The sequence below is a fragment of the Puma concolor genome, chromosome B4, assembly GCF_028749965.1.
Source record: "Puma concolor isolate L17-30 chromosome B4, mPumCon1.1.hap2, whole genome shotgun sequence".
NCBI lineage: Eukaryota > Metazoa > Chordata > Mammalia > Carnivora > Felidae > Puma > Puma concolor.
The window spans coordinates 66115090-66141045 of record NC_141673.1 but is presented as its reverse complement, the minus strand read 5'-3'; the positions used below and the strand labels follow the sequence as shown (position 1 = coordinate 66141045).

General features: G+C 51.2%; 1 protein-coding gene across 7 annotated transcripts in view; it reads right to left on the bottom strand.

Annotated features, from left to right (window-relative positions):
* Positions 1 to 25956, bottom strand: part of NCKAP5L (NCK associated protein 5 like) — a 32799-nt gene that overhangs the window by 6514 nt on the left and 329 nt on the right. The window contains exons 2-8 of one of the 7 annotated variants that reach the window (XM_086713449.1): positions 9816 to 9938; positions 7163 to 7222; positions 5918 to 6078; positions 4709 to 4777; positions 4546 to 4584; positions 3698 to 3817; positions 933 to 1046 (exon numbers count right to left, since the gene is read on the bottom strand). In XM_086713449.1, the coding sequence (XP_086569575.1) occupies positions 933 to 1046; positions 3698 to 3817; positions 4546 to 4584; positions 4709 to 4777; positions 5918 to 6078; positions 7163 to 7222; positions 9816 to 9894 (642 nt within the window). In that variant the 5' untranslated portion in view covers positions 9895 to 9938. Of the gene's footprint in view, positions 1 to 932; positions 1047 to 3697; positions 3818 to 4545; positions 4585 to 4708; positions 4778 to 5917; positions 7142 to 7162; positions 7223 to 9140; positions 9724 to 9815; positions 9939 to 25956 lie in introns of those variants that run through there. The other 6 variants (XM_086713453.1, XM_086713451.1, XM_086713452.1 and 3 more) reach the window with 6 other exon arrangements.

Sequence of the window (25956 nt, the reverse complement as noted above, 5' to 3'; positions counted from 1 at the left end):
GGGATGTGTTGGGGCCGAGTCCTCAGTCAGTAACTGCAGGCAAGCCCAGGCCTTCTCAGGTCAGACAGCTGACCTGATCCCTGTGGAGAAGGCAACTGGGATAACTCTACTGCAAGCCCTTCCCTGTTTCTGCCCGGCTCCTTCTTGGACCTTGTCCACCTGGTGTCATGGTTAACTAGATAAGGCTCTGGAGCCAGACTGTGTAGGTTCAGGTCCCAGGTCTGCTGCTTCACTAGTCATATGAACTTCAGCAAGTTTCTTAACTTCTAAGCTTCACTGCATCACCTATGAAAGGGGATGGTCCCTATGATTAACCTTATAAAATAAATGAGACCAGGGATGCAAAAGAATAAGTCCATAATAGTTCTAGACATGAATAAATAAGTATGTATACAATTATAAATGTATGCCAAGGGGCACCTAGGTGACTCAGCTGGTTCAGCATCTGACTTCAGCTCAGGTTATGACCTTGTGGTTCACAAGTTCGAGCCCTGTGTCAGGTTCTGTGCTGACAGCTCAGAGCCCAGAACCTGCTTCAGATTCTGTGTCTCCCTCGCTCTCTGCCCCTCCCCCACTCACGTTCTGTTTCTATCTCAAAAATGAATAAACATTAAAAAAATTATAAACGTATGCCAAAAATTATTAAAAAAAAAAGATAAATGACATCCAGGTGTTCAGCACAGTGCCTGGCATAGGGTAAAAGCTCGGGAAATGTTAACTACAAGTCTTACTAACACCTAACTAACTTTGTTTGCAAGGCTAGCCACTGGCAGTGGGATTTTGTTCTTAGTATAAGGCTGACTGCCGAGGGCTCATATCTGTGCCCCAGGAAGCAGCCCTTCCCCTGGAACTCCTTAGGAAACAGCAATGGAGTACCCACTGAAGAGTCTGCAGCCAGCGAAGCCCTCGACCACTGTGCCCGGATCTCCTACCTCTCTCTGTCCAGTACAGTGCCCCAGAGGCAGCGAGGTGGTCGGTCCCTCGACAGAGCTCAAGGAGGGAGAGGCTGGTGGCTCTGATGGAGGCTGGAGTGGGGTAAGTGGGATCTGCAGGGAGAGGCAGAGTTAGCATAGGGCCTTGTCTGTCCCAGGTCCTTGCCCCCTCACGAAGTTAGGACTTCCCATCCAGGGTAGGAGAACATTCTTCCAAGTCTGCTCCTTCAGGGATGTCTCTTGACCTACAGTGTGGCTTTCACCACTGTCCCTATCACTTGGTCAGAGGAGCCTTGGGAGACGATGCACAGATAGAATGAAGAAGTGTGAGGCCCGGTGGCAGGGAGACGGGACTACTCGGGCTGTGGAGAAACCACAGGCAGTGGCAATGGCAATGGCAGGCCTAACCTCTGTGCCCATGGCGGCCCCAGGACCACTCTGCTTTTCTGCAGGACCTCCTCCCTGATTACAGAGAGGGCCAGCCTCGAAGCCCCTTTCCTGTTCTGACTGCCTGTGACCCTAGCATCACAGGGATGGCTAAGACTAATGGAAAAGCATTTGTCACTGGGTCCTAGAAAAGAGATGGCAGGAGTTATCATCTCTGTCCCCACCGACTGGTCTCTGAGGAAGACAAAGGTACTACTTAATTACAGGTTACTTCTCTCTCAGTCCCTGAAAATGTCATTTCCATCCCCTAGGCATCTCCACTAGACATGAGGCAGCTTAAAACTCCCGCTTCTGTGGCGTCTCTGCTTCCCCTCTGGCCGGCCGGCTCCGGCCCAGATCCTTACTGCTGTGGCCTGGATGCTGCTTAGCATTTGTCTCCCTGACCCGGTTTGGTACCTTTACAAATCTCTGACACACGAGGTAGCCTACAGTATCTTCTTCTTTTTCATCCAAAGCATCTTTGCTCAAAGCCTCCGATTCCTGCCCACTGCCTAAGAAGACAAGTCTGGACTCCTCTGCCGGCATCCTGGGCCCAGCCTGCAGGACCTTCCCCGATGCCACCTCTGGTTCTCACTCGCTGCTCCTTCGTACAGCCTTTGTTCCGGCCCAGCTGAACAGCTGCTGCTGCCTAGGCTTCCCTGTGCTTCCTTCCACAGGGTATCCCTTCTCTCAACCCCAACTGTGCTTTTTTTTAAATCTCCTGTCCAGCAAGGCCTGGGTCCCATGTTACCTCCTTGAGGTCCCTTCTCTGCTGGCCTCTCTCCCCTCTGGGCTCCTGGACAGTACTGTCACACTCTGCTCTGTACTAAGGCTGTCTGTAAGCAGTCCCAGCCTTCAGGGTTTATGTGCTCTGCACAGGCCACACCCCTGTCCAGTTCCATACATGTGTCGGCAAAGGAGCTGCTCACAGCAAGAGCTTAATTAACATCTGCTCAGTGGAGCTTTCATGCTAGCAAAGCACAACTTTAGAGTGACACTGATAATGAAAAAGAGCTGCTGATTATTGACTACCACTATGGGCCAAACGCTATATATTATCTTATTTCATCTTTACGACGACGTGCAGTGTGGGTATCTCGAACCTCATTTATAAGACAAAAACTGGGGTTCGGAAAGTTAAGTAATTTGCCCAGGGTCACATAACTAAGAATTAGCTAAGTCAGGGACCCAATCCAAGTGTTTCTGAGGCCAAGGTTCATGCTCTTTCCATTATGTCATGTTACCGCTGGGGGAGATAGATCTATTGCCCCAAACCCCAAGAGGTCCCAGATTTCATTTAAGGAATCAGTGACTTAAGGATGACCTACACCTCTGTTATCACTGGTCACCGAGAAAGGTGTGGACAGGGTGAGCTTGGCCAGTGTGGTTTGGGTTCTAGGATCCCAGGGTGGACTCTAGAGCAGGGACAGAGGCTCCTAAAAGACCATGGTGATGAAAAGCCTCTGCCAGGGACCAGGCTTCTCAAGGAGCCGTGGGGCATCGTGCTCAGGGTGTGGGGGGGCAAGGGCTGCCCGGTGTGCATCAGACAGATACACACAGAAGGTGCTTCTCTCCTTGTCAAGGTTGGGGGTAGGCTAGAGGTGTGCTGGCTGACCTCACACCTGATGCTCACCTCGGGTCCCTGGAGCTGCTCCTGATCTTCCCAGTCCCACGTCTCACCCCGGCCTTGGGGCTACTGACAGACCGACCCCGAGGGACATCTTAACTGAGTTCAGGATTCACCCCTAGTAGCCTTCTGCTTTTCCCAGGTAAGCCAGGTGCCAGGGCTAGAATCAGGGACTAGCAGTTGAGGACATGCCTGTGTGTCAGCGGGCGAGCACTCACAACTAGGCATGCGCACAGAATGACCCGGCTGAAGTGCCTTTCCTGACCTCTCTGTGACACTAAGCACGGGGCGCCTTACACCCAGCCCCACCCCTGCCCCTGGCCAAGAAGCAGCAAAGCAGTGGCCAAAGGGGCCCCCTGGGAGCTTGAAATCATTGCATTTTCAGCCTCCACCCATCTCCCCACATAGGGCAGGAACAAGCAAGAACCTTGTCTGTCAATAAGAAAGGATGCCATCCAATTGGGCGAGGAGCACCCGGGGGGCTGGGGAAAGCCAAGCATGAAGGGACTCAGGGAGTCTCCCCATGTCCCCATCTAAGGCTCAGATCTATCAGGCCAGATGGGCCTTTCCCAGACGGCCACAGCCCCCAGAATGGAGGGGAATGGCTGTGGCCTGCTTCTTCAGGTGCTGGGAGAAAAGAAGGTGATGATGGTAGGGCTGGGAGAGGCAGGAGCTGAGGTAGGAGGAGGGAAGGAGAATTGCTTGTGCCCACCTGGGGGAGGGAGCCTGTTGTCAGCTGGAGCTTCTGCTGGAACAGGGCGCTGAGCATCTGGTTCTGCCGTTCCAGGTCAAACACCCTCTTCTTCAGCTTGATGCACTCCTCCCGCAGGTCCTGCCACCGCCCAAGGAGGCCAGGGGAGGGTGGCAGGGAGAGGGCGAGTGGTATGAGCTCAGTCTCCTTCATCAGAGTGGCAGCACTCCTGCTGGGCATGCTCTGCCCCCACGGCCCCCTTCTATGGAGATCTGAGACTGCCTGCCTATGTGTATAGCTGTCACATTGTCTGGGGATGGTAAACTCCCTAAAGTTTACCACCCTTGGTGGGAGGTAAATCCTATTCCCTTTGGCATCCTTCCCATCCCTGGAGCCAACCCCCTGCCTCTTAGAAACCACACATCAAAGAAAGGCCCATATAAGGCAGAGGAAGACCTGGGGGTCAGAGTGGCTCATAAGTCAAGAAGTCCCCACAGAACTTGAGTAAATATTTAGGTGACACCTTGTGCTCACAATATTAACACTGCTGTCAGGGCCATCACAATCTGGAGAAAACAGCTCGGGCCAGGATAAGGGAAAGAGTCAAGCCCAAATCAAAGTTACCATAGCTCAGAGACCTGGCCTTACCTAGCCCTCCTCTGCCTCCAGGTAGAACAGTATGGACCTGTCTGAGGTGGGGAGAGGGGGCTTTGTTGGAGGGTCAATAGGCCATTTCCACCAAGCTCCCTCCTCTAGCCCCTATCTGAGTAGGTTCAGGGGTCCCCAGGAAGGACTTCCCCTGCTGGACCCAGGGTCTCTCCCCAGGGCATCTGGGCTTAGGGGTAAGAATGTCTCCCATGGCTGCTTACCTTTTGGTTTAGCAGCGCCTGTACCACGTGGTTGGCAACCTGGGGACAGAAAGCCCAATGCAGAGCCATCAGCCCATGAACCTCTGCCTGGAGCATTGACAACCTGTGCTCCCCCCGCCTCCCGATATCCCCCAGCATCAGTCCCCATGGAGACACGACAGACCTCATCTAGACAGCGCTCATAGGTCTCCCGCTGGTTTTCATTGGCCTGGGCAAGCGCCGAGTTCTCTGCCTACGGGAGGAAGAGGGCAAAAAAGGGCTATGGAGTCATTTGTCTGCCAGGGAAAATTCCTTTTGGAGGAAAGAGAGACATGGAGACTACTAGCTACACCCCTGCCCCAGTTCTTGGCTCTGACTGGATTCTACCATGGGGAGGCCTACAGAGACAGACCATAGGCATCAGGAAGGCAGAGCTAAGATGGCTGGGTTTCTGTAAACCCCAACCTCAGTCAGTGAGGTTGGAGGGGCCAGGGAGATACAGTGGCCAGGAGGACTTAAGCTGGGAGGTGTCAAAAGTAATATTTGGGGCGCCTGGGTGGCTCAGTTGGTTGAGCGTCTGACTCTTGATTTTGGCTCAGGTCATGATCTCATGGTTCACGGAGTTTGAGCCCCACGTTGGGTTTTGCACTTATAGCATGGAGCCTGCTTGGAATTCTCCCTCTCCCTCTCTCTCTGCCTCTCTCCTGCTTGTGTGCTCTTTCTCTCTCTGAAAATAAATGAACTTAAAAAAAAAAAAAAGTAATCCTTATTTCCCTGGGGAGAGGGCAGAGGAGGCTGGAGAGAGGAGGGCAGGTTCTTAAGAATATGGCAAAGAGGGGTGCCTGGGGTGGCTCAGTCAGTTGAGCGTCTGACTTCAGTTTGTGAGCTGGAGTCCTGCATCAGGCTCGCTGCTGTCAGCAAGAAGCCCATTTCCCATCTTCTGTTCCCCTCTCTCTCTGCCCCTCCTCTGCTCACGCTCTCTCAAAAATAAATAAACATTAAAAAAAAAAAAGAAAAAAGAATTGGCAAAAAGCCTAGTTTAGGGATCCATGTCCTTGTCGTTCAACTCCTGAGCCCTAGGTCATCTAAATCCTTCTTCCTGTGGGCTCTGTGACCATGCCTTTCCGAGATCAGCACAGGCATAAAAGTGGCGAAGAAAGGGGTAAAGACGAGAGACGTGTGGGGGTTGGGATAGGCCCACCCCTGTGCATGCCTCCTCTTCCAAGCTGGCCCCAGGTTGGAGAGTTCAGAGCAAAGAAAGGGCTTCTCAGAGGAGCTCTGCTCCAGCCTGGCGAGGCAGGCTAAGAGGAAGGGCCACCACATCCACAAAGCCCACCCAAGCTCCCCAGGGTCCTGGCCAGCACCGCCGCCCCCATGCCGCCCGGTGCCCCACCTCCAGCTCCCGCAGCCGGTGCAGGAGCTCCTGGCAGGTGCCCGTCTCTGTGCCGCTGTCACCACCCTCTCCCGGCCTCGGCTTTCCAGGACTCGTGGCTGGCTGCTCCATGGCCTCCGACATCGGGCCCTGGGAACAAGTGAAGGAAGCCCTGGCGGCTCCTCCAGGGCACAGGGAGGAGGTGAGTGGAGGAGGAGGACAAAGACAAAACTTGTCAGTATTCTTGGAGTTTAGTGTGACCGATGTGCCATGGATACTGTAACAACTCAGGGTCTGACTCAGGCTCTTCTGGTCACGGGGCAGACGGACGCACAGACACACTCTTCCCATTTTAAGAACGGGGACCACTGTTTTATAGCCCCTGCAACTGCGCTCAGCTCGGCCTACCACAGGTCACACAGATGTTGGCCAACTGCCAAGAGACCGGGCTTCTCGGCTGAGATGGGCCTCGAACTGTATCTTCCTGGGCACGGTGGTGGGAGGTGGCCTGCAAGCCTCACAAGCTCCCTGCTCCCCGCGAGGCCCCACTGCGCATGCCCTTCCCTCTGCAGGGTCTCCTGACCCCTCCCTGCTTTCCATTTGGCCAGCTCCTTTCTACTCATACTTCAGGGCCCCCACTCCAAGGCCGGGCTGGGCACCCTTCCTACACAGTTCTGTAACCGCCTCCCCGAGACTGTCAACCCCGTGATGGCAGGGGCTCTACATTCACTTTACTGCCCAGGCCCCCACTTGTTGGTGTGAAAGCTGGCATGTAAGAGACAGAATGATGACTACACAGATGAGTTTGTCACTGCCTGAACACAATACAGCCAGGGTTCTGTCCCGTGTCGTGTTATGTGCCTCACCCACTCCCAGCTACTGCCATGGTTACTGGCTTTAGCTGATGAGTCTTCATCTGCCCTTTGAGTTTCAATTTCTCTGCTAGAGGAAAGTACTCGTTTCTTTCTTTTGCACCCATATTGTAGAAATTTCCAGTAGATGGGAAACCCTTCCTAAAAGTGTGGGGGCCCCCAGTCCACCACTGACTACTGGCCTCTTTGACCCCCCTGCAGAGCTGAGTTTAGCACTTTCAGCCCAAGGAAGAGAGGAAGGAGTCCTCTAACAGCTCACCAACCCCACATCTGATTGGTCTCCGCCCCTCCCCCACCCCCGTCCTCTGCTGTAGGGCACTGGGGATGCCTCTCCCGCCCCCCATCTTCCTCCTCCAGTCCCCCCAGCAGCATGCACAGGCTCAAAGCCCCTCACCTGTCTCTGCCTCCTCACCCAGGCTGGCACACACTCTAGAAGCCAGAATGGTCACCTCGGCTGTTGAGAAAGAGGGAGACGATGTTAGCCATGCAAGCCACAAGCATTTATTCGGCTCCTGCTATGTACCAGGCACTGGGCCATAGGGGTGAACAAGCCAGAGAGAGCTCTGCCTTTATGAAGCTTCCATTCCACTGGGAGAGGCACATAATATACAGATAAACCAATGAATGCACATTGGGTCCCAACAAGGCACTGACAGGTGACACCGAAGCAGAGACCTCAGTGGAGTCCAGAGGAAACCCTGGAATGGGAAGAGCATTCCAGACACAGAAAAGAGTCAGCGCGAAGGTCCCCGGCTTTCAGCCAGAAATCACTCAGATGAGAGATAGGAGTGAACAGCAACACATGACGCTTTGGGGCCCTTCCACAACACACATCGTCTTCTTTAATCCCCACAGCCACAAAAGGAATTGAATGTTACTGTCAACACCTGTATTCGAGCTAAGGAAACCAAAGGGCAGGAGTTACGCTCACATACACCGCGTGTACCCTGCGTGCTGAGCAGTGTGTTGGCACCTTCTCATGCACTCCTACATCTGAGTCTCCTAACAACTTTATGGGGAGCGGGGCTACCGGCCTGGGTTGAGGAAGCAGTTACTGGAGGCAAAGGATGCTTCCCAAGACATACACGCCGGTTCACAATGCACACTGGACAGGCCTCCTTTTCCTCCTTCCCATGAGGCCTCTCTGTACACACACAAGTTGTACCGTAAGCTCCTTGTATTCTGTAAGCTCCATACAGTCCCAGGGCTCCTGGAGCTTTGCACGTGGACGGATCCGGGTTAGAATCCTGACTCTACAAACTCTGTTTCCTCACCTATAAAATGGGCGTAAGAATACTTAGCCCACGTGGTTGTTGGAGGATGAAATGAGATCATGTATAGAGTATCTTGCATGAACTCGGTAAATGGAGGATTTTCATGATCACATCCTGACAGAGACACGATGCAAAGTCCTGCCTCATAGCCTGCTGCTACTGTCTGTTCACCTGTAAGGGACTCTGAGTCCCAGGCTCCTCCCTGTGGGGTCGGGGCAGTAGGGGCATCCACAGATCTGAAAGTGCAGCCCCAGCCTGGCTGCACTCAGGGCCCTCTTCCTCCCCAACCCCTCCCCACCCTAGAGGGAGAAAGGGGCAACTGCAAAAGGAGAGAACCATTTCTTTGCAAGTAAGAGACAGTGTGTGCCCGTGTTTATGTGACACTGGGAAAGGGGGCTTCTGGAAAGTGCAGGAAAAGGAAAAACTTGTAACACTTATTTTTAAACATTCCACAACAATCTAAAGTCCTTTGTTATTTTAACATCATAAAAAATGTATCAAGTAGAACTTCATATGCCTCATGACATTATCGTGTTTGATATTTTTAGAAATGGACAGGCTTGGAAAAAAATGAAAAAAATTCAGGAAATATCCTCCCCTTCCCACATACATAAATAGGGGTTACAACCAAAAAAGGCCTCAGGTTACCTCCGCCATTCGAGTTCCACCCTTCCCCCAGCACAGCTCAGATCCTTTGAGTCAGAGGCTCCCACTGTCCCCACGGTTTCCTCGCCTTCCCTCAATCCCCTCACCATTTCTTCCCTGCAGACGCTCCCCGGGAATAGTGGGGTTGGGGTTGCAGAAGGAGTGCTGGGGGATGGGAGAGACAAAGTTGGGAGGGCGAAGGAAAGGAGTGGGGTGAACAGGTCGGTCTCCAGGGGCCAGAAAGGGAGAGAGCTAAAGCTGAGAAGAGCCAGAGTCTTTGTGCTCCCAACACAACAGCAAAAACCAAACTCAGGGCGAAGACGGTTTAGGAGAATCTCTCTTCCTAAAACAACAAAAGTAAAAACACATCCATGAGGCCCAGATCGTGGGGACTGGCAGTGGATTATGTATGTGGTTTTATGTGTGTTGAGGAGGGTGGGGACCCAAACACACCACAGAGCTGACCGCTGCCACTCTCTCGAGCTGAGCCTCTGTGGATCCCAGGGCAGGGAGGCCTGAGTCCCACCGTGACCTCGAGGAGACCCTCCAAGTGATGAGCCACCCAAAAGCAACAGCTCTGTCACGCGCGTCTGTCTCTGGATCCCCAGCTGGGCTTAGGAGAGGCTCCGGAAATGAAGGCAGACCGTGACTCAACCTCGCTTTGGGGAGAAGTTTTCTGCCCTCAGTCGAGGTGGTCTGGCCAACTCAGGCCCAGAGGCCTTCTCTTCATCTGCAGGGCCACAAGCAGAGGGCAGGAAGCTGTCAGCTCGGATCGCTATCGAGTCACAGGGAAGAGGTCGACACTTAAACTTGGTGCCAGGAGCAGAGTGTGCTGTAAGCAGGACCCCAGTTTAAGTTCAAGATTCCTATGGTGAAAAGAAAACTTCCTGCAGCCTCACTCTCCTCTAGGGAATCGAGAGAGTACCCCCTCCAGCTCCCAATCTGAGCCTAATTAGGAATCTGGCCCTTCAGAGTCTGGGTTTTCAGCCTCAATCTCATGGGAAGAAAACCAACCCAGACTGGCTCCCCAGTAGCTCCCCCTGCTGGGTGTCAGTGGGGGCCCCTCTCCCAGGGGCTGCACCCCCACCCCCTCCCCATCCTCCCTCGGGCCCCACAACTCCTACTCACAGCTTCTGTGCTCAGCTCTACCCCCCGGCCTGGAAAACCCCCAATCTGGGTGCTTCAGGGTGGCCCTGGTTTCAAACATTCCTCCGGTGGTCCCACGACACGCCTGGATGTTGGATGTTGGGTCTGGAACACATGAGGCCGGCCATGCTGGGTAGAGATGGAGCTGCAGGAGGTGGGAGCTCCAACTCGAACTGGAGGCTTCTCCCGCCAGAACTGCCAACGGGTGGCCCCGCCCCCCACAAAGGCCTGATTCAGAGGGAGGTGACCTCAGTGCCGCTGAGGGGAGGGAGGAAGGGGAAGGGAGGAAGACCAGAGCTGGGGCAGTAAGCAGCAGCCAGGGACAGGGAGGGGGAGCAGCTGCTCAAGGGGGTCTGGGTAACCTGGGGACACAGCTGGTTCAGCCCAATCACTGAGCAAATCTGGGTGACACGATCTCTTTGGCCTAGTCACAGGGCCCAGAAGAGAGCTGACTGTCCTGGCCTTTCAGACAGATCAAAGGAGTAAGGATTGCAGTGCCCACCCTCTCCCCAGCCGGGGCACAGACCCCTCCCTGCCCTCCAAGGCCAGGCCTGGGAGGAAGAGACTAGAGAGGTGGCAGCAAGCCTGACTTCCATGCTCCCTCACCCTGGCCCTTAGCCAAGGGCTTTGGGCCCCAGTGAGCCCCTCACTCACCAGCTGTTCCCCCCAGAGTCCTTTAGGGAGAGAAGCCAGGGACCAGGGGGTGGGGGAGAGGGGGCAGCTGTGGGAAGGCAGAGATGGAGAAGCTCACTTTAATAACAGAATCATCCGTAACAACAACCGTTTCCCCCCTGCTCCCCCCCATCCCCCAGCTGCTTTCTGGAATCCCCGTCACACCCAAGAGTCCACTTGTAAACAGCAACTTCTGCACCCACAGCAAACACTCCTTTCCAGACAGTATCAGCCCTGGGTCGGGGAGGGATAGAGGGACTGAGGCCCCAGGGCATTCCTGGCCTGAAAGCAGCCACCTTAATCCCTGCCCAAAGCATCTTTCAGCCCTAAGAATTCCAACTGGTCTCCTCCCCCCTCGTGGAAAGAGGACAGACAAGAATTTCCTTCCCTCCTCCCGACAACTGGCCCCAAGACACAATAGCCCTACTGAGAGGCTTGTGTCCATGGGGAAGGGGCCCCCAGCATCTCCTTCCAACTTCCTCTTCACAAGAGGACTTTGGATGCAAGAGCTTCCATCCCATGGTGTGGGTTCTTTCTTTCTTCCTTTCTTTCTTTCTTAAGTTCATTTATTTATTTTGAGAGAGAGAAAGCACGAGCAGAGGAGGGGCAGAGAGAGGAGACAGCAAGAATCCCAAGCAGGCTCCGCACTGCCAGCGCAGATTCTGACACAGGGCTCGAACTCATGACCCTAAAGATCATGACCTGAGCTGAAGTCAGACGCTTAACCAACCGAGCCACCCAGGCGCCCATGGGTTCTTTCTAACCTCAGTCCTCTGCTCTCCAGGCAGGCCAGAGGAAGGGCAGTTGAGCCCCAAAGTCTTAGACTTCAAAACCCCTTACCTCTCTTCTCCTAGTTCCTTCATGCTCCCTGCCCACAGCTTAACCCAACAACAACAAAAAGCAGCTGCTGGGGGTAGGCAGAGGAAAGGGGCTCAGACACAGACACAAAGTGTTTATTTATAGGGCCACATGGCCAGGGGCTCTGTGGCCCAGAAGCCTAGTCCCCACTCCCAAAAGCCCAGCTGGACCCATCTTAGCCAAAAGGCAGAAGATTTAGAGTCTAGTCCCAGCACTGCAATTTACTTGCTGTGTGACTTTAGGCAAATCACTTTAGTCTCTCACAAGTTCCTTTACGCCAAGTGGAAGCTGTTCTAGAACCATGTTCTCAAAATGCGGTCCAGGGGCCCTGACGTTCTTCCAAGGAATCCACGGAATCAAAACTATTTTCATAATACTACTAAGACACTATTCTACATTACTCTCATGTAGATATTATACTAATGTACATTAACGTAGATACTACACTAACTCTCATTCTCTGAGTATACAGTGGCATTTTCCAGAGACTATGTGTTATGTGATATCACAGCAGACTGAATACGGAAGCAGATATGAGAATCCAGCTGCCTTTTATTGTCAGACGTGACAGATATGCCAGAATGAAGAACAATGCCATTCTTTTCACTATTTTTTTGCTTTGGAAAATATACAGTTACTTAAAATATGTCAACATGTAATGGGTTTATTATTATTTTAACTTAATTAGATGTTGAAAACTCTCAGTTCTAATTTACATGACAGTAGATATCAATAGGTATAACCTATATAAACCAAGCTCTTTGGAGGTCCTCACATTTTTAGAGGTTGGAGGGGTCCTCAGGTCAAAACAGCCTGAGAGTCACTTTTCTTTTCTGTTTAAAATTTTTTTTTTAATGTTTATTTTTGAGAGAGACAGAGCATGAGCGGGGGAGGGGCAGAGAGAGAGGGAGACACGGAATCCGAAGCAAGTTTCAGGCTCTGGGCTGTTAGCACAGAGCCTGACGCGGGGCTCAAACTCACGAACCGTGAGATCATGACCTGAGCCGAAGTCGGACGCTTAACTGACTGAGCCACCCAGGTGACCCAAGAATCACTTTTCTGGAAGTGTTTTCCGATAGGACTTTCTGTGATGATGAAATGTTTACTCTATACTCTCCAATATGGTAGCCACTGGCTAGATGTAGCTATTGGGCACAGGACATGTAGCTAGTTCAATTGAGTAACTGCATTTTACATTTGAATTACCACATGCAGCTACTTTACGGGATGGTAGAGTTCTAGATCGCCAGGATTCCCTGACTTGAGCCTTCTGGGCCAATGCTTTCTTTCCACACAGAGTCTAGAGGATGGGGTAGGACAGGACTGGACCCTCACTCCTGTCCCCAGGCTTTTGCTTACGTTATTTCTTATTCTCTCCTCACCAAAAGAAAGCCGTCCCAGCCAGATCACCGCCAGTCCTGCCCGGCACTCCTACCCCAGTTCCCTGTTAGATCTGCAGTATATAGGGCTTCACGCCTACTCCACTCCCTCAGTCGCCTGCCCTGTCACCTGCCCTGGTTTCCCCAGAGGGTCAAAATCAGCAGAGGGAAAACCCCTCAGATCTCTTCCCACCTCCTCATCTCCTCCCGTTGACAGCAGAGGGGATGTCATCTTCCCAGGGAAGGTCAGGCCTTCCTGCCCCGGGCCCATCCCCATTTAGGTCTTGAGTATTTACCTCCTGAAGAGACCTTTCCCCGCCCGCCTTTAAAACTTCCGAGGCTGTCTTTCATCTGAAAAATAATCTTTCCCCCCGACATTTCTACAGATGCTGCCCTCTTCTGCCTTCCACAACCAAACTTCTCAAAACAAAAACAAAAACAAAAAAACCAAAAAACCCCTCCTCACGTCTTACTCCTTCCTCAGCCTGGTCCAATGTCAGCAGTAACTGCCACACTGCTAAATCCATACAGTATTTTCCCATCCCCGTTGCCTTCTCAGGCACAAGTGCCTCTAGTGGCCACTTCCTCAAGACTTTTTTTTTTTTAAGGTTAAAAAAAATGTTTATTTTGAGAGAGAGACAGAGAGAGAGAGTATGTGCAAGTGGGGGAGGGGCAGAGGGAGAGAGAGAATCCCAAGCAGGCTCCATGCTGTCAGCACAGAGACTAACCCAGGGCTTGATCTCATGAACTGTGAGATCATGACCTGAGCCGATATCAGGAGTTGGATACTTAACTGACCAAGCCACCCAGGCGCCCTTTTTTTAAACAAAAATTTTTTTAATGTTTATTTCTGAGACAGAGCACGAGTGGGGGAGGGGCAGAGAGCGAGGGAGACACAGAATCCGAAGCAGGCTCCAGGCTCCGAGCTGTCAGCACAGAGCCCGACGCGGGGCTCGAACTCACAGACCGCGAGATCGTGACCTGAGCCGAAGTCGGACGCTCAACCGAATGAGCCACCCAGGCGCCCCACCAGGTGCCCCTTTTTAAGTTGTGAGACATAGTTCACATCCCATACGACTCACCTATTTAAAGTGTGCAATCAGGGGCGCCTGGGTGGCTCAGTCGGTTGAGCGTCCGACTTCGGCTCAGGTCACGATCTCGCGGTCTGTGAGTTCGAGCCCCGCGTCAGGCTCTGTGCTGACAGCTCGGAGCCTGGAGCCTGCTTCAGATTCTGTGTCTCCCTCTCTCTCTGACCCTCCCCCGTTCATGCTCTGTCTCTCTCTGTCTCAAAAATAAATAATCAAACATTAAAAAATTTTTTAAAAAATTAAAAAAAAATAAAGTGTGCAATTAATGGTTCGTAGTGTAATCACAGATATATGCAACTGTGACAACTTCAGAATGTTTTCATTACCCTTTAATTAGCATCCCCTCACCCTCAACCCTAGGCAACCAGTAATCTATTTTCTGTTTCCATAGATCACCCTATTCTGGACATTTCGTATGAACGGAATCGTAGTAGAGGTCGTCTTTGTTAACGGCTTCTTTCACTTAGCACGTTTTCAAGGTTCATCCACGTCGAAGCACATATCGGTACTACACTCCTTTTTCATGGCCAAATAATATTCCATTGTACGGCTACGCTATCAGTTGTTCATTCATCTGTTGATGGACGTTTGGGCTGTTTCCACTTTTTGGCTGTCCCGAATAATGCTGCTATGAGCATCTATGTGCAAGTTTTCATGTGGATTTATGTTTTCATTTCCCTTGGGTATATACCTAGGAGTGGACCTGCTGGATCCTATGGTAACTTTAGGTTTACCTTTTGGAGGAACTACCAAGCTGTTTTCCAAACTGAATGTACCATTTTACAGTCCGGCCAACAGTGTACAAGTGTTTCTCTGTTGCTCCATGTCCTCACCACTTGTTATTGTCTGATTTCCTGGTTTTAGTCACCCTAGCAAGTGTGATACGATATCTCATTCTGGTTTTGATTTTTACTTCCCCAGTTAGTGATGTTGAGCATCTTTTCATGTGCTTATTGGCCATCTGTGTATCTTCCCTGGAAGAATGTCCATTCAGATCCTTGTTCATTCTTAATTAGATTATATGGGGTTTTAAAATTTATTATTATTATTATTATCATTTTAAATGTTTATTTATTTTGAGAGAGAGAAAGAGAGCTGGGGAGGGGCAGAGAGAGAGAACCCCAAGCAGGCTCTGCACTGTCAGCGCAGAGCCTGATGCAGGGCTCGGATTTATGTACCCGTGAGATGGTGACCTGAGCCAAAATCAAGAGTTGGACACTTAACCGATTGAGCCACCCAGGTGCCCCAATTATGTTTTTTAATTGAGTTGTATTCAAAATATATATAAAAAATCCTCACAAGTCTCTTATTTATTATTTGCAAGTATTTTCTCCCATTCTATAGCTTGTCTTTGATGGTGACCACTTTCTCCTGGATGACTTTTCCCTTTTTTACGATGCTCCTCCCTGCCCTTGCCCCAGCCATCTTGCACTTCTACTTCTGTGTGTATTTTAAAACTTAGCATGGTTTTGTAGGGTTGTGTACACACACACACACACACTTAAAAAAAAATAGACATAGCACCATGTTCTTCTCACTGTTCTATACCTTTCTTTAGAAAAACAATTAATGGGGCGCCTGGGTGGCGCAGTCGGTTGAGCGTCCGACTTCAGCCAGGTCACGATCTCGCGGTCCGTGAGTTCGAGCCCCGCGTCAGGCTCTGGGCTGATGGCTCAGAGCCTGGAGCCTGTTTCCGATTCTGTGTCTCCCTCTCTCTCTGCCCCTCCCCCGTTCATGCTCTGTCTCTCTCTGTCCCAAAAATAAATAAACGTTGAAAAAAAAAATTTTTAATAAAAAAAATAAAAAAAAAGAAAAACAATTAAAAAAACAAACAAACACCCAAACCACAGACTTTATTTGGCTTTTACCAGTTTTTCCACTGATGTCCACTCCACTGATGTTTTCTAATCCAACATCTAATCTAGGATCCCACACTGTATTTAATCACCAAATCTCCTTATTCTCCTATGATTCATGACAGTTCCTCAGTCTTTGTCTTTCATGACCTTGACATTTTGGAAGGGAAGGGAATGGATCAGGTCAGTATTTTACAGAACGTTCCCTTATTGGGGTTTGTTTGATGTTTTCTCCAGTTAGACTGAGGTTCTGAATTTTTAGAAGGAATACCATAGAGGGTGCCCTTCTCAGTGCATTATATCAGGGGTATAATGTTGCAACGTCTTATGACTGGTGAGGTTAACCTTGACCACCTGGTTAGACGGTATCTGCTAGTGGGTTTATCCACTGTAAAGTTTTGTAATTAGTAACCAGTTTGGGGGGCAATACTTATTGACCATGCAAACACCCTGTTTCTTCTTAAATTCTCACCCACTAATTTTAGGATTCATCAGTGGATCTTGCTCACAGCAATTGCTGTAGCATTCTAATGATAATTTTTGATTGCCTTCATTCCTTACACATTTATTAATGAGAAGTTTTCTATAAGGAAAAGCCGTCCCTTCACTGCCACTGATTTACCTAATTACATATTTATATTAGCACAAACTCATGGATATTTTATTCTTTGGATTATAATCCAATAGTATCATCATTGACTTCATTGCTTAAATTCCAGCCTTGATCATGGAGAACTCTTTCAGGCTGGCTCCTGTATCCTTTCAACATGCCCCCATACAAAGAAAATGTATTTACTTAAAAAAAAATTTTTTTTTTAACATTTATTCATTTTTGAGAGAAAGAAAGAGAGAGAGAGCGTGAGTGAGGGAAGGGCAGAAAGAGAGGGAGACAGACAGAATCCGAAGCAGGCTCCAGGCTCTGAGCTGTCAGCATAGAGCCCGATGTGGAGCTCGAACACATGAACTGTGGGATCACGGCTTGAGCCGAAGTCGGACGCTCAACCGACTGAGCCATCCAGGCGCCCCGAAGATGTATTTACTTTTTAACATCTGCTTACTTTCTGGCACCATAAAATGTTCCAGACTTATCTTATATTTTCCCTGCCACAATCACTTTTCCAAGAAGCTCCACCAGAGCAATCATCTTTCTAAAACTGTAAGTCTAATTGTGTCCCTCCTGCCTCAAATCTTCCCATGACCTCTGAGTGCCTCGGGGACAGACCAAAGCCCTCAGCACAGTCCTGGAAGCCCTGCCCTGGCCCCAGAGCAATTCTCCTGAAAAGCTGTCCTGAACTGATGCTGCCCACATTGATCTGTCTTCTTCAAGTGCCTCCTGCAGGACCAACTGTACTGTGTCCTGTTCTCTAGTCCCTCCCTTATGAGGAAGACGGGACTTCCCGGGCTATCAGAAGGGGGGCTCCCCGAGGAGGAGCCCTGCCTACATAATTGTACCCCCACTTGCTGCCAGTGCACTGCTTCTGTCCACGAGGCCCTGAACCTGGTGATCTCCTTTCATTCCAGACAGAATAAGACCAGAAAGAAGAGATGGTGGGCTCATCAGGGTCTCTTCAAGACCCCCAACTGCGCCCCCCCCCCAAATGGCTCTGAGGGCCCATATGACAAACCATGCTGAGAGGTGAGGAAGGGATGGTTTCAGATTTGTCCCTATCCAAGCCCTCAACCCACACCCAAGCCTCAGTGGTTCCCTCTGGCAAATGGGACTAATCTATTTATTTTGAGGATATTTCCAAACAGATCACTCAGTGGGAGTCACAACACTGGGTACTGGGGGGCCACTCAGAGACGGATCAGTTCTTCTCACCTCTTGGGGCTTGCAGTCTGTTGGGGGACATAAGACATGTAGGTGATAGCTGTACTGTGAAGGAAGTCCCACGAGAGAATTTTTTTTTTTTTTTGAGAACTTTAAAAAAATCAGGAGAGAAATAGTAAGCTGCAGTTGAAACAGTTTTTTCAGAACTCAAGGCATCAAGTGAAGTGGGACTTTATAGACCCGTAGGGTTTAGGGACACGGGAACGGCAAGGGGGTCATTCTAGGCAAAAGGCAGGCATAAACAGAAGGCAGAAATCTGTGGGTGTGTACGGAAACAGAATGACTCAGTGCAGCTGGACTGAAGGGCATTTGAAGGTGAGTGTTTCCTGGTCCCCTGGCCCATGCCAGTTACTAACTCCTCTCCTATCTCCTGACCCAACAGCAGAGTCAGCATATTTTCAACACCCTGGGTGTAACCAGAGACACGTGCTGGGTCCCACAGGAAGAGCTGAGGAGGCAGAGAGGCTCCTGGAGGCAGCAGTAGAGGCGACTGCTGAGTTGACTACTGGTACATCAGCGATCCGCTCTCAGGTCCAAGAGGAAAAGGGCCTGGGAGGCTGCATAGCCTGATGGCTCTCAGGCTGCACCTGCAGGCCCTACCCTCCCAGCCCCCAGGGCTGACTCCCCCAGCTTCCTTTCTTGGCCTCTTTCTTCAAAGGGAACAGGCTTTGGCCAGCCAAATGCCTTCCACGTCCAGGTGGCTTCAGTGTTGACTTCGTGGTTACCATTTGGCCAGAGCGCGGAGGTGACCTCCTAAGCTACCAGCTCTGGCAAGAAGAAAGCAGCCTTCCCTGGGAACAAAAGTAGCTCTGGCACACTCACAAACCCTCACTCTCTGCTCTTATTTGTGCCCACAAATGGGAGTGAGACTTCCTGGATTCCGGTTCTGGCTCAGCCACACTGAATGACCCTGGGTGAAGCCTAGAACCTTTCTGGGACTCAGTTTTCCTATCTGTAAAATGGGATGAATTCTCTGACTTCTCTCCTCCTGCAGGACATAGAAGGATGAGATCATGTCTGGAAAGGGATTGCAGCTGAGAAGACAGGTCCCCTCATGTGGGGTAAGGGGGTTGAAGGTGAGGAGCTTGGCAGAGCTTTTAGGAGAAGCCCTTGGCTTTGATTCTGCCTTCCTCCCACAGGGCCCACAGGCTTCTCAGGAAAGCAGGGGGTGGGGGGCGGGGAGTGGGGAGAGGAAGGGACAGCAAAGCCAAGAGCTTTAGCCTTCTTCCAGTCCCAGGGACAGGAAGTGAGGTGCCGTCTAGAGAGGAAGTGAGAAGCAAACACCCCCCAACTTCCCCTCAGCCTGCAGTGGAAAGGAAGGTTCCAGCTTCAGCAGCCTGCAGGCCCAGAGCTGGGGATAGAAGACGGTGGGGTGGGGGTGGGGAGGAGGCCTTATCCATACCATCTGACAGAGAAAGGGGTTTCTTGTTTTGGACATAATAAAAGTCAAGGGGCCCAGGACATCCCGCAGACTGGGAAAGAGGTCAAGCTGAAAAACCCAGCCTTCCAGGTCATGTGGCACCACATCGCAGTCCTGGGCCCAGACCCTTGCTCCCAGCTTCATACTGTGCCATACCATGTGCCCCGCCCCCCTCGGCAACACATGCACACTCCCACACACACCAAGGTGGACCAGGTCCTCTGATTACTGGTTCTTCCAATATATGCCCTTTCCTTAGCACAACACTAGCACATAGTAACTGCTGGACAGAGCTTGAGAATTCCTCAGAGGCTGGTTTTGGCCTAAACCTTGGCATCTGAATGACGTTTAGTATACAAAGCTGAACAAACCCTGCTTATGGCCTGGGGCCAACTGGGGGGCCCTGGGTGGGTGGTAAAGATTGGAAACCAGAGACCTGACAGAGATGGAAGGAAAAAATCCATGCACACCCAGATATTGCCAACAGGTACCAGATGAAGACAATATATGCTATCTGCTATCATTTGGGTAAGGGAAGAAACCTAAGAATACGCATTACATTCGTTTTGTGTATTCTTTTTTTTTTTTTTTAAGTTTAATTTTTACTTATTTTGAGAGAGAGAGAGAGAGAATGAGCAAGGGAGAGAATGAGCGGGGGAGGGAGAGAACAAGAGAGAGGGAGAGAGAGAGAATTCCAAAAAAGCTCTATGCTGAGCATGACATGGGGCTCAATCCCACAACCATGAGATCACGACCTGAGCTGAAAGTAAGAGTCAGTGGCTTAACCAAATGAGCCACCCAGGTGTCCCTGCGTAAAGACATTCTTGAGGGCTATGTAAAAAATAAGTGATTATCTGTAGAGGAAAAAAGGGTGGAGGTGGGAGCACAATTTCTCAACCTTTTTGTACCATTTTGATTTTTGGACTATGTTAAAAAAATGTCTAATGAAAAACTGCAATACGAAACTTAAAAAAAAAAGAAGGTATAACCACTTTCCCAAGTGATTTCTTTTTTTTTTTTTTTTTTTAATTTTTTTAATGTTTATTTTTGAGAGAGAGAGAGTGTGTAAGCAGGGGAGGGGCAGAGAAAGAGGGGGATACAGAATCGGAAACAGGCTCCAGGCTCTGAGCTGTCAGCACAGAGCCCGACACGGGGCTGGAACTCATGAACCGTGAGATCACGATCTGAGCCGAAGTTGGATGCTTAACCAACTGAGCTACCTACATGCCCCTCCCAGGTGATTTCTAAAGCTCATCCCAGCTGGGGATATTAGAATGGGGAATATGGGGATATTCCCATATTAGAAGTAGGGACCAGGTCCCTGGGACAAGGGAGTGGTGAGGAGATCTGGCTAGATGAGGCCAAAGGACACCAGTCTTCACTCCCTTTCTTCCCGTAATGCTCTCACTGAGCTAGGAGACAGGAGACAGGCCCTTTCACACCCAGGCTGTGGTGCAGCATGGTAGCACCAAACTATTCAGAAGGTGGTCAGGGCCGCTTCCTCCTGGGTTCATTCTAGATCGCACAGGGCAGAGGCAAAGGTGGGAGGTTGGGCAAGGGGAGAGTTTGGGGCAGATGGGAGTACGTTGGGGTAAATGACACCCGGGAGTACCTATGGCTGCTGCGGACAGGTTCTGGGGGTGTCTCAACAGGTCTTAATATCTATCTAAAAGGACCATAAAAGGACCACCTGCAGCCCCCACATCAAGCCAGCTAGGGGTAAAATGAATCAGGCCACAGAAGTGTGACTGCTGAGAATCCTAGGGCCACACCCCAGGAGTTCTGGGGCCCCTCACAGTCTCATCTAGGAACAACCTCATCATTCTACCCAGGGAGGGACAATTTCAAACCCTTCATGACAGTGAGAACTGTAGACGAGTGCCCCAAGCAGCACCCACCACCACTCAAGCCTTGCAGGCATCAGCATGAGAAACAGAATGGGGTCCTCTCTCTTTTTAAAATATCTATCTATAGGGACCCCTGGGTGGCTCAGGAGGTTAAGCATCCATCTGATTCTTGATTTTAGCTCAGGTCATGATCTCACAATTCAGGAGTTCAAGCCCCACATCAGGCTCCATGCTGATAGTGTGGAGCCTGCTTGAGATGCTCTCTCTGCTGCTCTCTCTTTCTTGCTCAAACATAAATAAACTTAAAAAAAATTTTTTAAATAAAAGAAAAAATAGGGGCGCCTGGGTGGCTTGGTCGGTTAAGCGTCTGACTTCGGCTCAGGTCATCATCTCACGGTCCGTGAGTTCGAGCCCCGCGTCGGGCTCTGTGCTGACCACTCAGAGCCTGGAGCCTGTTTCCGATTCTGTGTCTCCCTCTCTATCTGCCCCTCCCCTGTTCATGCTCTGTCTCTCTCTGTCTCAAAGATAAATAAACCTTAAAAAAATAAATAAAAAATAAATAAAAATAAATAAAATAAAAAATACCTACCTATATGCATATAGATATTTTTTAAATTTTTTTTACATTTTATTTATTTTTGATAGAGAGAGACAGAGCACAAGTGGGGGAGGGGCAGAGAGAGACAGAGACACAGAATCCGAAGTAGGCTCCAGGCTCCGAGCTGTCAGCACAGAGCCCGACGTGGGGCTCGAACTCACAAACCACGAGATCATGACCTGAGCCGAAGTCGGACGCTTAACCGACTGAGCCATCCAGGCGCCCGTAGATAGATATTTTTTAAAAGCTTGGTGAATACTGGAGAAATCCCAGAGCCCAAGGACAGCTATAAGGCCCAGGTAGTGTGCCTGGCTGTGCTCTTCTCAGCGGCTGCTGGATTTGTAGAAATCAGTAATAATAGCAATGATAATTCACCTTAATAACAGCCTGGCCTCCTCAGGCTTCTTTCATCTGTGTTAACTCCCAGAGCTGGGAAAATGGTAATTATTGAGCAAGTGCCACACCCCAGCTATGATGTGTTATTAATCCATCAGCACAGGCTGGGAAACTGAGGCCCAGGGAGGCTTTCCCCTCACACAGAACTAAGAATACAGGAGCTGAGGGCCACTGGGTAGTGAGGAACTGAAGGTGCTGGTTCCGTTCCTGCTGCGTTTTGGGCCAGGGCCTCTGATCTTGAATGTGTGTGGACACTCACTCTGCCAAAGTACTGCAAAGCAGATCAACAGCTGCTTTGAGCACCTCTGGATCTCCGCAACGCACACAGGCACTGCAGGGTAAGTGAGCGCTCAGCCCTCCCAACAGCCCCACACCGCGGGCGCCATCTGCAAAGTGGGAACAAGGGGCATCTTGCAGCTGGGAGGGTGGATCAGATTAGAAATATGTCTAGAAGTGGGGAGACTACTTCTCAGGGAGTCAAGCCCATCTCTGCAACCCCCTTCCAACTTTGGCACTGATTTCAAAATAATGAGACCCTTCTTATAGCAAGGTGGCGTGGTCTGTCACTGTTGTAGAAACCTGCAGAGGAGGTCCAGCTGGCCTGTGCCCTCCAGAAGGGCAGGGGAAGGTAGGCAAAGAGTCACAGACGACTAAAGATCTTTTCCCATCATGGCCATGGAGGGAAGCAGCAGAGGCTCAAATGAGGATGGGAGGGTCAACACAGAGGCACTGCCTGTGTGGAGCCATTCACAGCCTATGTGCCTGGTACTGTGAGAGATGCTGGGAACAGACACAATCTCAGCTCTGGGGAAACCACAAGGGCCAAGCCAGGAGCAACCAATGACCTTGTCCTCCAACCTTCCAGGGCAGGGCCTGGGGAAAAACATTAAGGGTGGTGCTCTAGGGCATTGGAAGTTATTTTTCTTCAGCATGTTAGAGCTGACCAGAGCCCCTGAGATAACACTCTGACCCTCCAAAAGTCCAGCTCTCCACAATCTCAGGTTCAAGAAATGCCGTCTCTGCTTTAAGTTTGGCCAGGCCCCTCATGCATGAGAAATTAAGGCAGGCTGGAACCATGTAAAACACTAGACCAGAGTCAGGAGCCCTGCCTCTGACACTCATCATTGCATGAATCACTTCCCCCTCTGGACTTCACAGTTTCCCCATTTTTAACACGAGGGCGTTGGACTAGATGTCTCTAGGATTCCTTCCAGCCTATGACTATGTTGTTTTGATGTGGTGGCAGATCCCAGGTTGATTTACATAAATTTGCATGTTCAATCAGAAATCCCAAACTCCAAGTATAGAAAATCCAATCAGTCCATTAGTGCAGCCAGACTAGGGCTGGAGGAGCCTGCCAGGTTCGGGTGAGGATTGTCAAAGCAGACTGTGGTAGTGGTGGTGAATTGGGGGAGGAGCCGGGGGAAGCAGGGCGAGAAGTGGCATTTGTTCTAAGGGATGCAGTTCTGGTGAGCCAGAGCTGACGGGGCCAGGGTCCCCTCTTCAGCTATCAGGCAAGGGTCCTTTCTCCTCCTGCTTCTAACGGGGCCTCTGGCTGGCCAGCCTCGGAGCCACACCCCAAGAGGAAACAGCAGCCTCTGCCTAGCAACAGCCGCATCCTTCACTCTGACAGGGACTCCACCATTAACCACTTTCTGGGAAACTGACCTCCCTGGGAGCTTCCATTCTCCAATCCAGGGACTCCTCACAGTGAGGAAGGTTTCCTTGGGGTCTAACCTAAATACCTCCTGTTGTAGCTTCAATCCATGGGCAGCAGGGCCCAGGGAAGAGGGCTCCCCAGGCCCAGGAGAGCTAGCAATGCAGGAGAATGCGTCCCATGTCTAACCAATCCCACAGCCTCTCTAACTACCACCTCCTCTAACATCCCCCTTGGCACCTGGGAGATCAAGGATGAAAACAAACAAGGAAAACGTGAAGGCTTTGGCTCTTGGGCTAGAGAGCAAGTCCCAACCTGGAGAACCTGACTCCTGAGAAACTGTACCCCCAGGAGGGAAGGAGGCTGGGAAAGGTGGGGCTGGGGCAGTTTCTCCCTGCTGCTTGGCTGCCATGTTAGGGCTTGGGAGGCTGGCTGGACTGGGTAAAGGCAGCAGGGAGGACTCCTTAAGCCCACTGCCTGGGGACTGGGTAGGGAAGAGGGGTGGGGGAGGGCACAGGTGAGGTGAGTAGGGCCAGGGAGTGAGATGGGCAACAGCAGCAGGGCTCTCGTCCTCTTCCCATAAGAGGGTGGATGAGTGTGCTGTGCTCTCTGGCTCAGATCCTAAAACAAGTCCCAACAGCTGAGATGCAAACTGTCTCCTGGGAATCTGCTTACCCTACTGGCCCTTGGCTGCTGCCCCTTCTCTCAACTCCTCCCCAAAGGCCCAACTCAAAGACTGGCCTGCCAGGATGTCTCAGCAGAGGCCTTGATGGGTGGGCCAAACCCCAGCCAGCAAGAGTTCATACCCCAATCCACCAAGAGTAAGCAAGACAATGGCAGAAGAAGCGATTCTTCTTAGGCAGAATAAGGGAGTCTGCTCCTCTCCACCCAAGGTTCCAGTTCTAAGCAACTATGACTTAGAACTGTATCACCCAACATCTACCCCTTCCAACTTCAAAGGCACCCTGCCAGAGGACCTTTCTACCTTTAAGATTCACTTATCAGTGGAACCACACAATGTCAAAAAGCGAAAGGGAATGTTAGAGCTCTCTAGTGCAATTGCTGAATTTTACAGATAGGAGAAAAAGAGCCCCAGAGAGGCAAGCTCTCTTGGCCAAAGTCACACAGCAAGCTGGGAAGAGAAGACACCAGTGCTTCTGACTCCCAGTCCACAGAGATAGCAGCCTGGTCCTCATATACACTGGTTTCTGCCTACTGTGGAACAGCCTTCTCTGCAGCCCAGGCCATCTGCCTCTCTAGGTTCCCACTCTGTTCCAAAGACCTAAACTGGAGAAAGATGCTGGAGTGCCTGAGCCACCTCATGCCGAGACCACAGACTTAGAAAACAAAGTTGAATTATGTGGGAATAGATCCCCAGACAGGAATACACGTTTCTCTGAAGTAGGAAACCCACTAACCCCAGGCTGTTCACAGAAAGTCAGGGAACCAATACGAGAAGTGAATTTTGTGTCTCCCTTCTTGAAAGACCAGGGGTCTTGGAGTCAGCTGGCATAATGTCTTCCAAGAGAGGGTCTGCAACAAGACAACTAGGCTGGGTTCATTTTTTCCAAAAGTACTGTCCATAGAATGGTTAGACACTGACTCCCTCTCTCCTGTCCCCCAGGACCACCCCTGTCCCAGGCATCTTCCTCCAGCCACTACCTCTGGCAGACAGTTGTGCTTGGCCAAGAGGTCCCGTGGAGAGGGCGAGGGTGGTTGGGAGGGAATAAGAGAGGTTTGCCTTCACAGCCAGGAACCCATCAGTGTAAGACCCCCCTGGTTCCTCAGAAAGGCGAGCATTTGCGAAGTAGCAGCTGGCAGGCTGGATGGATAGAGCTGAGAACCTGGAAAACCAGGCCTGCGGGAGGTGAGGGACCTTCGTGCCCTTGGGGCAGTGCCAGGACTGGAGACATGGGGCCTTGGGCCCAGAATAAGGAGAAGGGGGCTGGGGTTCGGTGAGCCGCTTTTCTAGTCGGCCTAGGCCAGGGGAGTGTCGGGCACAGATAAATTCTCTGCATTCTTCTGGCACCGCAGCCAGGACCCAGAGAGCCTTTTCTGCAGGCGCTGCCCTGGCCCCACACCCTGCCCAGCCCTTCTCCCTCCCTCAGTCTCTCTTTAGTGTTCAGCCTCCCGGCCCCCGCCTCCTTCCTTCCCGCAGCCCCTCAAAGCCACGGAAGGATTGTTCCTAGAGACCCTGATCTCTCCGCCTCTCCCCATCTTCCCCACGCCCTACCGCCCCAGGCCACGGGGACTGCAAGGAGGGCGAAGAGGAGCCCGGGGCTCCTCTCCGCGCCTGCGCTTTGGGGAGAGCCTCCCTCCCCCCTGCGCAACAACCCCGCACCGCTAAGCGGCACCCGGACAGTGGGATGCGGGTGGGGTGGGGTGCGCAGCTGGGGCAAGGTCAGTGCTTTCAAAGAGGGAGGGAGACCGGGCCCCGGAACATCCCCCTGTCCCGAAAGTTTCCCTTCCGGGGCCATGGAGTGTGCGCGAGGATGGCGCGGGGGGCGGTAGGGGGTGGGGT